This window comes from Vulpes lagopus, chromosome 23 (assembly GCF_018345385.1).
Source record: "Vulpes lagopus strain Blue_001 chromosome 23, ASM1834538v1, whole genome shotgun sequence".
Taxonomy (NCBI): domain Eukaryota; kingdom Metazoa; phylum Chordata; class Mammalia; order Carnivora; family Canidae; genus Vulpes; species Vulpes lagopus.
The window spans coordinates 28,905,074-28,918,803 of NC_054846.1; the positions used below are offsets into that span (position 1 = coordinate 28,905,074).

General features: G+C 37.3%; 1 protein-coding gene and 1 pseudogene across 1 annotated transcript; both read left to right on the forward strand.

Moving 5' to 3' along the window:
- The first annotated feature begins 6,635 nt into the window (after positions 1 to 6,635).
- On the forward strand, positions 6,636 to 7,516 carry LOC121481269 (annotated as a pseudogene).
- Positions 7,517 to 7,970: 454 nt separating this feature from the next.
- LOC121481005 (small RNA 2'-O-methyltransferase-like) lies at positions 7,971 to 12,316 on the forward strand. The gene is made up of 2 exons (XM_041737979.1): positions 7,971 to 8,071; positions 11,344 to 12,316. The coding sequence occupies exons 1-2, from the start codon at positions 7,971 to 7,973 to the stop codon at positions 12,143 to 12,145; spliced, it is 903 nt and encodes a 300-aa protein (XP_041593913.1). The 3' UTR covers positions 12,146 to 12,316.
- Positions 12,317 to 13,730: the final 1,414 nt, after the last annotated feature.

Below are 13,730 nucleotides of genomic sequence, written 5' to 3' on the forward strand. Positions count from 1 at the left end.
GTTCTCCATTGTGTGTTCCATCTTTCCATTGTAAATCCGATAGGCTCATTAGCTTTGAGTTAGCCTGTCCTAGACTTTCTCCTCCTCCAGTCACGAGGGTGGTTTTCACAACCTGCTTGGTAAAATGTGTCCTCTTGGTCAGTGCTTCTCAAATTTGGGCACTTTTCAGAATCATCTGAAGGGCTTGTTCAACCACAGGTTCCTTGGATGCCACCTCCAGAGATTCTGACACAGTATACATTAAGTCTGAATGAGAATTTGCATTTCTAACAAGGTCCCAGGTGATGCTGAGGCCTCTTGTCCAAGGACCACATTTTGAGTGCCATTGCTATAAATGGCCCTGTCATCAGCAGTGTCACTTATCTTCATCAGTTCCTCCCACATCAAACCCAGGACATTGCATTGGCATAATAATTCTCAACCAGAGGCACTTTTGATCCCCAAGAGATATTTGACAATGTCAGGAGACACTTGTCATAACTGGGGAAGAAGGTATGCTCCTGATGTTTGGTAGGTAGAGGCCAGAGATGTTGCTAAACATCCTACAATGCACAAGATAGCTTCTTACCACAAAGAATTATCTGGCCCAAAATGTCATTAGTGCCAAGGTTGAACAACTTGGCAGTGACATGCTATTGCTTTGTTTGCCCACAGCATGCAATCCTTCTGATTGTATCTATACCGAGTTGATAGCCCATAAAGTGAAAATACAGGCAAAGAAACAGTTCCATTCCCCCATCCCACAATTTTTTTATATTTCATTGAAAATAAAACATCTAAACTTTAAAACTATGAAGTGCTTTGGGATATCAGCTACAAACATGATAACTTGTCTTCAGAGTACTAATTTCTCCTTTTTAGGTCTCATGGCAGAATGGAAGCCTTTACTGTTTACTGAAGCTAAATCTTTGGACATTGGGCCAACCTATTTCTTTGATCAGGTAATAATATAGCTCAGTCTCATCAAATTGTAGTTTACTCTTCTAAAAATAATTCAGTTTGGGCCAGCATTTTTCTCTGTTTTTTTTTTTTTTTTAATTTTTTTCTCTGTTTTCTTAATTAGAAAATTTCCTTTCATTTTAGATGAAACAAAAAAGGAAAACATGGAAAAAGAGAGAACATGAAGACCATTTCCTCCATTTGAGATACACCTCAGGAGCTAATTATAAGTAAAATATTTGGAATTATTCTTCAATTGCTGGGTTACTTTACATTTTCTTTTTTTTTTTTTAAGATTTATTTATTTATTCATGAGAAACACAGAAGAGAGAGAGAGAGGCAGAGACATAGGCAGAGGGAAAAGCAGGCTCCTCAGAAGGAGCCCAAAACAGGACTTGATCCTGGATCCCGGGATCATGACCTGAGCTGAAGGCAGGTGCCCAACCCCTGAGCCACCTGGGCATCCCTACTGTACATTTTCAAAGAGTTATAAGGTGTTCAGGACCAGTGCTTCCCTACCCTATTCCCCAACTTTCAAGAAACCATAACAAGGAATTTTCCATTTCAAAACTGACCATGATGCCAATCAGAGAACTTTATTTTAGCCAGATCAGTGATTAATTAAAGCATAATTGGTCATATCTGACTAGCTACCCTGGTTTTTTGTTGTTGTTGTTGTTGTTGTTTGTTTTTGGTTATTCCACAACACACCCAGCCCCCACTCTTGCTTTAGGGAGTTTGTAGTAGCTGTTCCCTTTGCTTTCTTCATTGTTTTCTTTCTATTCCTCTTAAGTTTTTACTTAAATAGCACCTTTTTGTTGAGATTTTCTTGATAATCCTATTTCAAATTTCTACCCTATCCCCACCTTGGCTTATCTATCTGTCTTCCTAACTTTCCTCTTGTATTTGTCACTTTCTGACATTCTAAATGTCATTCTTTATTTCTTTGTTTGCCCTCCCTTTCCTCATGAGAGTATCAAGTCTATAAGGGAAAGATTTTTATTTTTATGATTTTATTTATCTTTTAAAATAAGAGAGGGAGAGAGAGAATGTGCGAGGTGCAGAGAAGGCAGAGGGAGGAGAGGGAAAGGGAAGAATCTCAGGCCGACTCCATGTGGGACGTGGAGCCCTTTGGGGGACTCGATGTCACCACCCTGAGATCATGACCAGAGCCAAAATCAAGAGTCAGTCACTTAACTGACTGAGCCACCCAGGTGCCCCAAGGGAAGATTTTTTTAATCTACTTGGTCATTTATCTATCCCCAGTCCCAAAAGCAATGCTTGAGCACATAGAGTGGGCTTATGAGATCTGTAACTTGACAACCATGGGATTGTGTCAGCCATCAAAGATAAATGAAATAATGGAACTAGCCATTTCACAGTGTTTTTACCCACTACTTACTACAGTTTCTTTCTTTTTTTTTTTTTTACTATAGTTTATTAATTTGGAAATTAAAATACCCCAACCTGTCTTAGAACATATATCTCAAGGTTATATAAGGTTAAAAGCTGTCACTTATACCAGTGAGTTCTTGAGCAGGGGCAATTTTGCCTCACAAAGGGACATTTAGCCTGAAGGCATTTTTGGTTGTAATGTCTAGGGATGTGGTGCTATTGTTAATCTAGTGGGTAGAGACCAGAGATGCTGCTAAACATCCTACAATGCACAGGACAGCTTCCCACAAAAGGATATTATCTGGTCCAAAATGTCGAGAAGGCTAGGGTTGAGAAACTCTGGTGTATACTAATCTGGTAGAGTTTGTTTGTTTGCTTTGAGCATGCTGTAACTTTTCTCAAGACCACTGCAAATTGCTGCTCTTTTCAGAAGTCTATTGTTTTTCATTTCCAACTCTTTCTGTTTGAAAAGTGATTCAACACAACTTGGTTATTTTGTATTCACATTGCTTGGCTTATAATTGGCATTCAGTAAGTGAGTTCCGGTTGTCATATGGGCAGTAAGTAGGTCTGTTTATTATCAAGCTCCAGGGCTTTGTTGGCTGCCCAGCTTTTTCATTTGATGTATGTCTTAAGCATTGCTTCTGTTTATTCTACTTGGAAACACCGTGTTTCAACCACTGACTATCCTACTGCTGCCACTACAGCAGGAATAAAATCCACACTTCTTAACCATGAATGGCATGTCCTTCTGTCATTTCCTCTCCTGCAGGCCCTCCAACCTCCTCAGATATCACACCTTGTCTCTTGTTCCCCAGCCATGATGGCTGATCTATTCTTTTAACAGCATAACTCATTCCTGCTTTTGGTTCTTTGCATTTGCTGTACACTCTGCTTTAAATGCTTTTCTGCCATATTATTTTATGCTTGGCTCTTCCTCATCATTATTTTAGTTTCAGTGCAAATGTCACCTCCTCACAAAAGCCATCCCTGACTAACCAAACCAAAGAAGCCAATTATACACCTGCCCATCACTCTATTATAGTGTCTTGTTTTATTTTCATCATCCTAGTTAACACTACCCATGCTTGTTATATCCTTCCCTTCTCCCTCTTCTCCCTTCATGTTTTCCTTGTCTTTCCCCAACTGTAGTCTAAGGTCCACAGGGACAGAGTTATGCCCTCTTTACCATGTCTCTCCAGTGCCTAGAACCATGCCTGATGAATATTTCTTAAATGAATGAATCATTTCTTCACATCTGCGGTGCTTAGAGAGATGGGGCTACTTTAAGATTGGGCCAGGTGTTAAGACCTTTATTGTTGCTTATCCCTTGTTAAGATTATTAAGTCTGGTTTTAAAATGGATAGTCCATTATTAAAGTTTCTGTCTGAAAAATAAACCAGACATATAAATACTTTTTAAGTGTACATTAAATTTCTTAACCTTCTGAAGGAGGTAAAATTATTGACCTTATTTTATATATGATAAAACAGAGGCAATTAATAAATGGTAGGTATTAATATTATTGTAATATGTACAGTTTTTATCATTTTATTTGAGCAATAGACAAATCTGGCAATTATGAATGGATATTTATAGAATGTTGCAAAGAAAATAACTTTAAAATGAAGATAACACAATAGCTGGCTCATAGGGTTAGTATTAGAGTTGGTATAATGATGTTTATGAAAGCAGCTTTGAAATCCATAGAGATATATAGAAATTTAAGGAGTTATTATTGTAATATATTTAAAGTTTTCAAAAATGGGTCTTCCATCTTTTAAATATCTGTGAGAAGATAAACATTACTTGAAGATCAGGATTTAAGATCTATGTTTAGAATTCTTATGCCAATTAAAATACCTTTTGATCTTAAAAAACATCCCTTTTATTTTACATTAAATACTTAGTTGGGAAACTAGTATTATTTCAAACTATGTGAATGGAATTATTATTTAGAAGATAAATGCAAAAAAGAAAGAAGTTAAATGCAAGTGGCTCTGTAGTGCTGTTTACCATTTTATAAAAACTTTGTTTAGGTGAAATTCCATCCAATGCCAACATGTTTTACTACATTGACTTGGTGAAAGAAAACACTTTGAAATTGTTATGACTTAGGTAGCTGTCTTAGAAATCTTTGAGCAACTAGTTTAGAGAACATTTCAAAGGACAGTTCACTTAAAGTATTTTTGTTCACGCCTCTGATGGTGTAGTGAAATTAGTTTCTTTTTTATGCAATAGATATTTGTTGAATGAATGAATAAAGATGGTAGCCAGATTACAGATTTTAGGTCCTGAAAAGGGAAGGACCGAGTCTTCTCTCTGTATTCTATGTAACACAGTGTCCACACAATGTATGCTTGATTATCCTCCTAGATTTTATTAATCAACTATCTAGAGGCTTGAAGATACCTTTGATGTTGCTCAGTGAAATATGTGCTTGGGATATAAATATTCTATATTTAACTCATGGCTCCTATCTTGAAGAAGGATCACATCTGGGCAAAGCTTGAACCCACTAAAGTTGCTACCTGTACCTAAATCAATCTTTTTTTCTTTATTCTAATATTTGTTGAGCAAATATGTGCTAGAGAAACAGTAGTGAACAAAACAAAGTCTCTGCTTCATGGAGCTGTCATTGAAGCAAAAGGAAACAAAAAAAGCCAAGTAAACAAGTTAATATATAGAATACCAAATAGTGATATGTGCCTTGGAGAAAATAAAACTGATTCATCAGGAGGAGAGTGATGCTGTTTTATATAGGGTGTTCAGAATGGCACCATTTCCACAGTAATATTTGAGCGGAAGGTGGATGTGAGGGTGTATCGTACATAAATGTGAGAAGCATCATACCTGTCTGTTGGAAGACAGCAAGGGGGCCAGTGTAACTGAAGTGGAAGGTGGATGTGAGGGTGTATCGTACATAAATGTGAGAAGCATCATACCTGTCTGTTGGAAGACAGCAAGGGGGCCAGTGTAACTGAATGAATTGGAAGAGAGTAGTAGTAGGAGATAAGATCACAAGAATAAGAGGAAAGGGAGAGGGTCTGATCATGAAAGACCTTAGATGCCATTGTTATACAGGCTTTTATGTTGAGTGAGATGGGAAGCTGTTGCAGAATCTTAGTGGAGAGGGGTCGCTTGACCTGAATAAATGACCAGGCTTACATGTTGAAATTCAATTTTAAGGATTAGAGAAAAAGCAGAAGATTCGATAAGAGCCTATCTATAGTAATAATCTAGGCAAGGGATGATTGTAGGTTAGCTAGTATGGTAACTAGAAAGAGGGACAATGAGGTTGCATTCTGGATATAGTTTAAGGCAGAGATGACTGGGTTTGTTATGAAATGGACATTGAATGTGAGAGAAGGAAGATAAAGATATCCAAAGATAACTCCAGAACATTTGGCCCGAGCAGTTAGAAGAATGGAATTGCTATTTATTGAAGTAAAAAGTAAGGGAAGAACAAGTTTGGTGGGAAAATCCGACATGTTGGATAAGCTGAGCTTGAGGTGCCTATTAGATATGTTATGTAGGAAGTTAGATATACAAGTCTGGAGGTCAGGTGGGAAGTCAGAGCTAGATATTTGTGAGTTGTCAAGTTCTAAATGGCTTTTAAAACCTTTTACTTGGGTAAGATTACATGGGGAATATTGGTAGAGAGAAGAAGAGGGGTGTGAGAGGGAGAAGTTGACGAGAAACCAGCAAAAGAGTTGGAGAAGGAATATCCAGTGAGGGAGGAGAACCAAGAGAAAGTGTTATTCAGAAAACTAAATGAAAAAAATGTTTTAAGAATGTTCAGTTATGTCAAGTGCTACATTGGGGTTGTGTGAGTTGAAGACTGAATAGTGACCATTGGATTCAGCATGATCAAGGATTTTGGTGACCTTAAAAGAGGCCTATTTGGGCAGCCCAGGTGGCTCAGCTATTTAGCGCCGCCTTCAGCCCAGGGCCTGATCCTGGAGACCCGGGATTGAATCCCACATCAGACTCGCTGCATGGAGCCTGCTTCTCCCTCTGCCTGTGTCTCTGCCTCTCTCTCTCTCTCTGTCTCTCATGAATAAATAAATAAAATCTTACCCCCACCCAAAAAAAGAGGCCTATTTGTGGAAAGGTGGGGACACATAGAGAGGGTTGAAATGAGAATAAGTATAAACAACTTACAAAGCTTTGCTTTTTCAAAGCAAAACAACTTTTACTGTATACCACTTCACACCTGATAGAATGGCTATTAAAAAACAAAAACGTAACATTCCTGCCCCTTGGCCAGAATTCTAAGGCTTTCTACAAAGATTTGAAAAATGGCAACAAATGAAAGTATCAGCATCTTTGGTTCAGCATCCTTGGCTATGGAGTATGTAGATTCACTTTTACCTAAGAACCCTCTACAAGAACGATTTTTAAATGCTTGGAACTATATGTTGAATAATTATACAAAGTTCCAGGTTGCAACATGGGGATCCTTGATAGTTCATGAAGTTCTTTATTTCTTGTTCTGTTTACCTGGATTTTTGTTTCAATTTATACCTTTCATGAAAAAAGTACAAAATTCAAAAGGATAAACCAGAAACATGGGAAAACCAATGGAATTGTTTTAAAGTACTTCTCTTTAATCACTTTTGTATCCAGCTTCCTTTGATCTGTGGAACTTATTATTTTACAGATATTTTAATATACCTTATGATTGGGAAATGATGCCAAGATGGTATATGCTTTTGGCAAGATGCTTTGGCTGTGTGGTGATTGAGGATACCTGGCACTATTTCCTGCATAGGCTCTTACATCACAAAGAATATATAAATATATTCATAAAGTTCATCATGAGTTTCAGGCTCCATTTAGAATGGAAGCTGAATATGCACATCCTTTGGAAATTCTGATTCTTGGAACTGGATTTTTCATTGGAATCATGCTTTTATGTGATCATGTCATTCTCCTTTGGGCATGGGTGACTATTCATTTGATAGAAACTATTGATGTCCATAGTGGCTATGACATTCCCCTGAACCCTTTAAATCTGATCCCTTTCAATGCTGGTTCTTGGCATCATGATTTCTACCACATGAACTTCATCGGAAACTATTCTTCCACATTTACATGGTGGGATAGAATTTTCGGAACAGACTCTCAGTTTACTGTCTATAATGAAAAGATGAAGAAGATTGAGAAAAAGATGCAATAAATATCTCATCTCAACTATCCTGAAAGCACACACCTTTCCTGAATTAAAGCGAGTAGCTAACATTGCTTCTGCAGAGCAGAAATAAACATGTGTCTTAGCTAAGTGATACAAAGAACATTAACAACCTTTAATTATCTTCCTAGTGGGAACTTTTTCTACTTTACATAGAAGTTCTGTATGTGTAGAAATAAGTAAATATATAACGAAGTATGATTTTCGTGAGGAGGTTGTAAAGGCCAACCTTACAGAACCTTACAACCTTACAGAAAGGTTTTAAGTAATGGAAGAAGTATCGGTCTGTTTCTTTCCCCCGGTAACACCAGAGGCCTGAAGCTAAGATTGGTCTTTAAAATCTTGTAAGTATATAGTGGCCATTTCAGTGTCTCTTATCAGGGTGTTGGCCTCAGATTGAACTTTAAGCATTTTCTAGAATTTGCCTAAACATCCAAGTATCATGGGTCGAACCATATCGATCCACAGTGAGAGTGAGGCTGCCAAATCAGGAATAGCCAGCCCCAAGAACTTCCAATCTGATCCTGAGCTGACTGGTTTGGGGTGATTCTCCTTCTTTGAGACGCCCTTTTGGATGGCAGTGTGCTACTGGTATTTATAAGGTGTTTTCAAATTGTCATAAATGGAATATTTTAGTCTAAAGGTTTTTGGCTTACTTGAATTTTTTTTAATTGAGCTTTATTTCTGCTATTTACCCTTTCATTTTTATATATCAAGTTTTCATTATTCTTAAAACTGTATCTTGAAACATTGTGAACTGACTTGCTGTATTTGCACTTTGAACTATTGAAATAAATGTGATTTTTTTTTGGTCTGAAAAAAAACAAAAAACAAACAAACCAAAAAAAAAAAAAAAAACAAGCAAAAATGGGCACACCTGTGTGGCTTAGTCGGTTAAGCATCCAACTCTTGATTCTGACTCAGACCATGATCTCAGGATCATGAAATTGAGCCCCCAGCCCCAGTCAGGCTCTGTGTGCAGTGGGGACTGCTTGAGATTATCTCTCTCCCTTTGCCCACCTATCTCCCCTTTTAAATAAAGAAATAAATCTTTAAAAAACAAAACAAAAAACAGAAGGTAGCAAGAGTTGGCAAGGATGTGGAGAAATTGGAACCTCTGTGCACTGATGATGCGACTGTGAAATGGTGCAGTAGCTGTGGAAAGTAATATGGGATTTCCTCAAAAAATTAAACATAGAATTGCCATGACCAGCAATTCCAATTTTAGAAATGAATGAAGAGACTTCAACAGATAATGTATACCCATGTTCATAGCAGCATTATTCATAATTGCCAAAAGGTGGAAGCAACCCAAGTCCATTGACAAATGAATGGATAAACAAAGTGGGGTACACACATACAATGGAATGTTACCCAGCCTTAAGAAGGAAGGAAATCCTGACCATGCTACAACATAGTTGAACCTTGAAGACATTATGCTAAGTGAAATAAGAGAGTCACAAATGAACAAATACTGTATGCTTCCTCTTACATGAAGTTAATAGTAGTCAAAATCATAGAAACAGAAAGTAGGATGGTGGTTACCAGGGACTGGGGGGTGAGGGGAATAGAGTATATTGGTATATAGGGTGTATCATTTCTCCTCTACCCTTTCAGGGTCATCTGCTGGAATGGATATAAGACAGATCAGTAAGAGATAAACATACAATTTTTCTGGAGCTTTTATTTATTCATGAGAGACACACAGAGAGAAGCAGAGACATAGGCAGAGGGAGAAGCAGGCTCCCTGCAGGGAGCCCAATGTGGGGCTTGATCCCAGAACCCTGAGATCACAACCTGAGCCAAAGACAGACACTCAACCACTGAGCCACCCAGGCGCCCCAATAAACATACAAATTTTATCTACTAATTTTTGCATCATTATATAGAAGCCCTCTCAAGAATGAAGACCTAGTCAACTAGACCTGAATGCTTATATACTACATTGGACAAAGTGATAAACTATGAAAATGTGACAAAACTAAGGGGCTGGGATAGAGCAGTTAAACCTAGAGAAGTGATTTGGAAGGTAAGAGTTAGTTTTTAAAAATCTGTACAGGGGGGATCCCTGGGTGGCGCAGTGGTTTAGCGCCTGCCTTTGGCCCCAGGCGCGATCCTGGAGACCCAGGATCGAATCCCACATCGGGCTCCCAGTGCATGGAGCCTGCTTCTCCCTCTGCCTCTCTCTCTCTCTCTCTCTCTGTGACTATCATAAATAAATAAATTGAAGAAAAATTTAAAAATATTAAATAAATAAATAAATAAAATACCATGTACACTTCACTGGATAAGCCAAACAAAATATATGTCTGAATTCTGCCCCATGGCTATTTGCTGCTGAATTCTGGCCTAGAGCTACCTAGTTTACAGGATTTTCAGAAACTTGTTCACTGTCACATAAAATATTGCTTAGGCTGGTATTTTTCTGGACTCATCTGAAAATCATAATCCTTTCTTTATATCTAACAACACTCCAGAAAATGCAAAAGAAATCGAAGAACCCAGATGAGTGCTCCTTAATATTAAATCTTTTTTTAAACTTAGTTTTGTTGAAGTGAAAAGTCTTTATTCTAGAAATAAATATAACATTTCCCCTTCAGTAATAAGAGAGAAAAAATTTACCTCCTAGGGTTGTTGAAATATCTAGTCCAATATCAACTGCCTATTAATTAAAATTTTTAGATCAACAACAGTTATTATTTAATAAATAAATGATAGTAAAACTATCATATTATATATAGAATACTATGAAATAGAAATAACACCTATTTAATAGAGTTATTTTTAGAGCTGAATAAAGTTGTCTATGTGAAAGTACTTTATAACTATAAAGTGATGAATACATTTATAGTATCATTATTACAATAGTTAACAAAGGTTATTAAAATAAGATTTCTGTCTTCTAAAAACCAGTGAGTATAAAAATTACATATATACATACATATAGATATACAACATCTGTATGTGTGTACGATCATGTGAATATATATATATATATATATATATATATTTTTTTTTTTTTTTTTTTTTTTTTTTTTTTTTTTTTTTTTTTTTTTTGTAGAGACTGAGAGGGGACAGGAAGAGTACTCTTCCAAATGTGCAATTCTGTCTTCTAAGAAGACAAACTCAAAGGCAAACAGTAGTGTCCAAAGATGATGTAGCATGTGATGACTATGTAGAGAATGTATTAACAAAATTAGAAGGAAAGAATTCTAGGTTTTGAAACCCATTTTCTTAATTTGTCTCTTTTCCAAACAGAAATCAGTAAAAATTACAGATTTCTGTGGATGAGGCTAAGACTTTTATATCTGTGACCCAAGGCTTAGTCCCGTGGTCTCAGGGCCAGTTCTAAGGTAACAAATAAATAGTCTGTAGAGCTGCTGCTTATCTCATTGGTCACTTTGGGGATGGATATAAGCTGGCAGAACTTTATGCCTCTTAGGTGTGAGTTACCTGTGCCATGGCAGGGAATTATTAAGTAAGGAAACATACTGGATAACTAGAGGCCTGTTAATGTTCAAGTAAGTCTGTGGTTCTGGGCAGCCCTGGCGGCGCAGCGGTTTAGCACCCCCTGCAGCCCGGGGTGTGATCCTGGAGACCCAGGATCGAGTCCCACATCGGGCTTCCTGCATGGAGTCTGCTTCTCCCTCTGCCTGTGTCTCCGCCTCTCTCTTCGCTCTCTCTGAATAAATAAATAAATAAATCTTAAAAAAAAAAAAAAAAAACTGTGGTTCTAATTTGCCAATCTCAAAGTCAAATAAAAAAAATGTTTATCCGAATTTCTACACACTGATACTGTAAAAAATAAATAATAGTTTGGTTGGATTTGACTTGATGACATGTATTGAATTGATAGAACATTTAGATTCTGAAGATCTGGCCAAGTTTCCTGAAGTTGTATTTGGTTATTATTCCCCACGTATCATCATCATCAGCACACCAAACTCTGAATTCAATCCCCTGTTTCCAGCATCAACCTTTAGACACTTAGATCACAAATTTGAGTGGAACAGAATGCAGTTTCAGACCTGGGCTTCGGATGTGGCAAATCTCTACAATTACTCAGTAGAGTTTACTGGTGTGGGGTCTCCACCAGCAGGAGCTGAGCATGTTGGGTACTGTACCCAGATAGGGGTCTTCCAGAAAAACGAAGCAAAGGCAACTGAATCATGCATTTCCACACCAGAGGAACATGTTTATGAAACCGTTTTTACAACAGCATATCCCAGTTTACAGGAGAAGAAAAACCTCCTGTTAGTTCTGAGCGCAGAGGTGTTAAGAGCCTCCAACTCTATGAGACTGAGGTTTATCGTCGATCCGAAGAAAAAGGTGAACGGTAGATTGGTGCCAGAAGACAGTTGCGTCCCACGGTACGGATTAATCGTCACCGACGCTCAAAGGGCCCAAATTGAGAGCTCCCCCAAGCCTTACTGTGTGGGAAAGAAATTCTACGTGCCCCTGGAAAGACTCATTACTTTTCCAAAGGTGAACCGCTTGGTTGATAGTGTCGAGCGGCTGCGCAGCCTCCTTTCCGAGGCGCTGAAGCTGAACAGGGATCAGAGTGCCCTCCAGGTGGACTTGCATGATCACTACTCACGGACCATGCTTTCCTACTGAAGCCGCGGACCTTAATGATAGGCTTAGTTTGAAAATTGTACGTTTAGGCAACTTAGTTTTGAATTTCCCTATCCTTGTGTGTTTTCATATGCTTTTTGGGGGTGGTGTAGGGTTCACGTTCACACGTTTCTGTTGTACCCATGTTAAATGACTTAAATTTGTAAACTATGAAATAAAAATTTTCCACTGAAAAAAAAAAAAAAAAATATATATATATATATATATTATATATTTATATATATATTTAATATATATATATATATTTATATATATATTTTTTTATATATATATATATAAATTCATGGTGTAGGTCAAATTATACACTTTTTAAATCACCAAAAGGATCCTCCTTCATTTTATCCTTTTGTTTTTGTTTTATTTTTTTACTTATTTACTTATTTTAGAGAGAGGGAAAGAGCACGAGTGGAGGAGGAGCAGAGTGAGAGAGAGAAAACCCCAAGCAGGCTCCCCACTGAGCATGAAGCCTCATGTACTGTTCTATTCTGCAACAATGAGATCATGACCTGAGCTAAAATCAAGAGTCAGACACTCAACTGAGTGAGCCACCCAGGCGCCTTGATCTCCTTTTATTTTTTAAAATTAATAGTAAATTTCAATGACTATAAACAGATGGTTTTTTTATAATCTTACTTCTGCTCAATTTTAACTTTCCATACTTCATTGTGAAGATTTTCTTGACTTATCTTTCATGTATCTAATTTTCTCTTCAGCTTTGTGTCTAATATGTTATATGTTTGTTTTGTTTTGTTTTAAAGATTTTATTTATTTATTCATGAGAGACACAGATAGAAAGAGGCAGAGACACAGATAGAGGAGAAGCAGGCTCCGTGCAGGAAGCCTGACGCGGGACTAGATCCCGGGACTCCAGGATCACGACCTGAGCCAAAGGCAGATGCTCAACTGCTGAGACACTCAGGCATTAATGTTGTTAAATCATTAACATTAGTTAAATCATTTAACTAATATGTTGTTAAATCCATCTACTGAGTTCTTAATTTTGGTGATTGTATTTTTCAGCTTATAATTTCTATATAGTTCTTTTTCAGATATGCTCTAATATTTATACGTGTGTGGGTGTGTGTGTGTAGTTTTCGAATTTTTGCAGAAATTCTCAATTTCCTTGGTCATAGTAAGCAGATATATTTTAAACTCTGTATCTCCCTGTGGTTCTATTTTATCAATTGCTGTTTCTCCTGGCTCTCATTCATGTTCTCTTGATGCCTTGTGAATCTTGTTTTATAAAACACTTTGTATCACACATTGTGCTTGAAAATTGTTTTTAAAAATAATTTGAGGGCTAGGACAGAGTTAGCTTCCATTGGAGGAGATTTACATTTGTTTTTGTCAGAGGCTTGGGGATAGCAACACTTTGGGGTCACCTTAATTAAATGTCAGGGAATGCGATAATTGAAGCTATGTTATAATGAGCTGGACTAGGTGTACTTCTGGATAACCCTTACTTCTAGTATGCATGCAGCCTTTTGAGACTCAACCAGTAACCTTGCCATGGAAGGCCCTAGATTCCAAATTTTTATTTATTTTTTTCTTTTTTTTTTTAATTTTT

Excerpts from the sequence above, each read along its gene's own strand:
- LOC121481005 (XM_041737979.1), top strand. The coding sequence starts at position 7,971 with ATGGGTCGAACCATATCGATCCACAGTGAGAGTGAGGCTGCCAAATCA. Across the intron at positions 8,072-11,343 it reads CCTGAGCTGACTGGTTTGGG|TTTGGTTGGATTTGACTTGA; the intron begins GTGATTCTCCTT and ends AATAAATAATAG.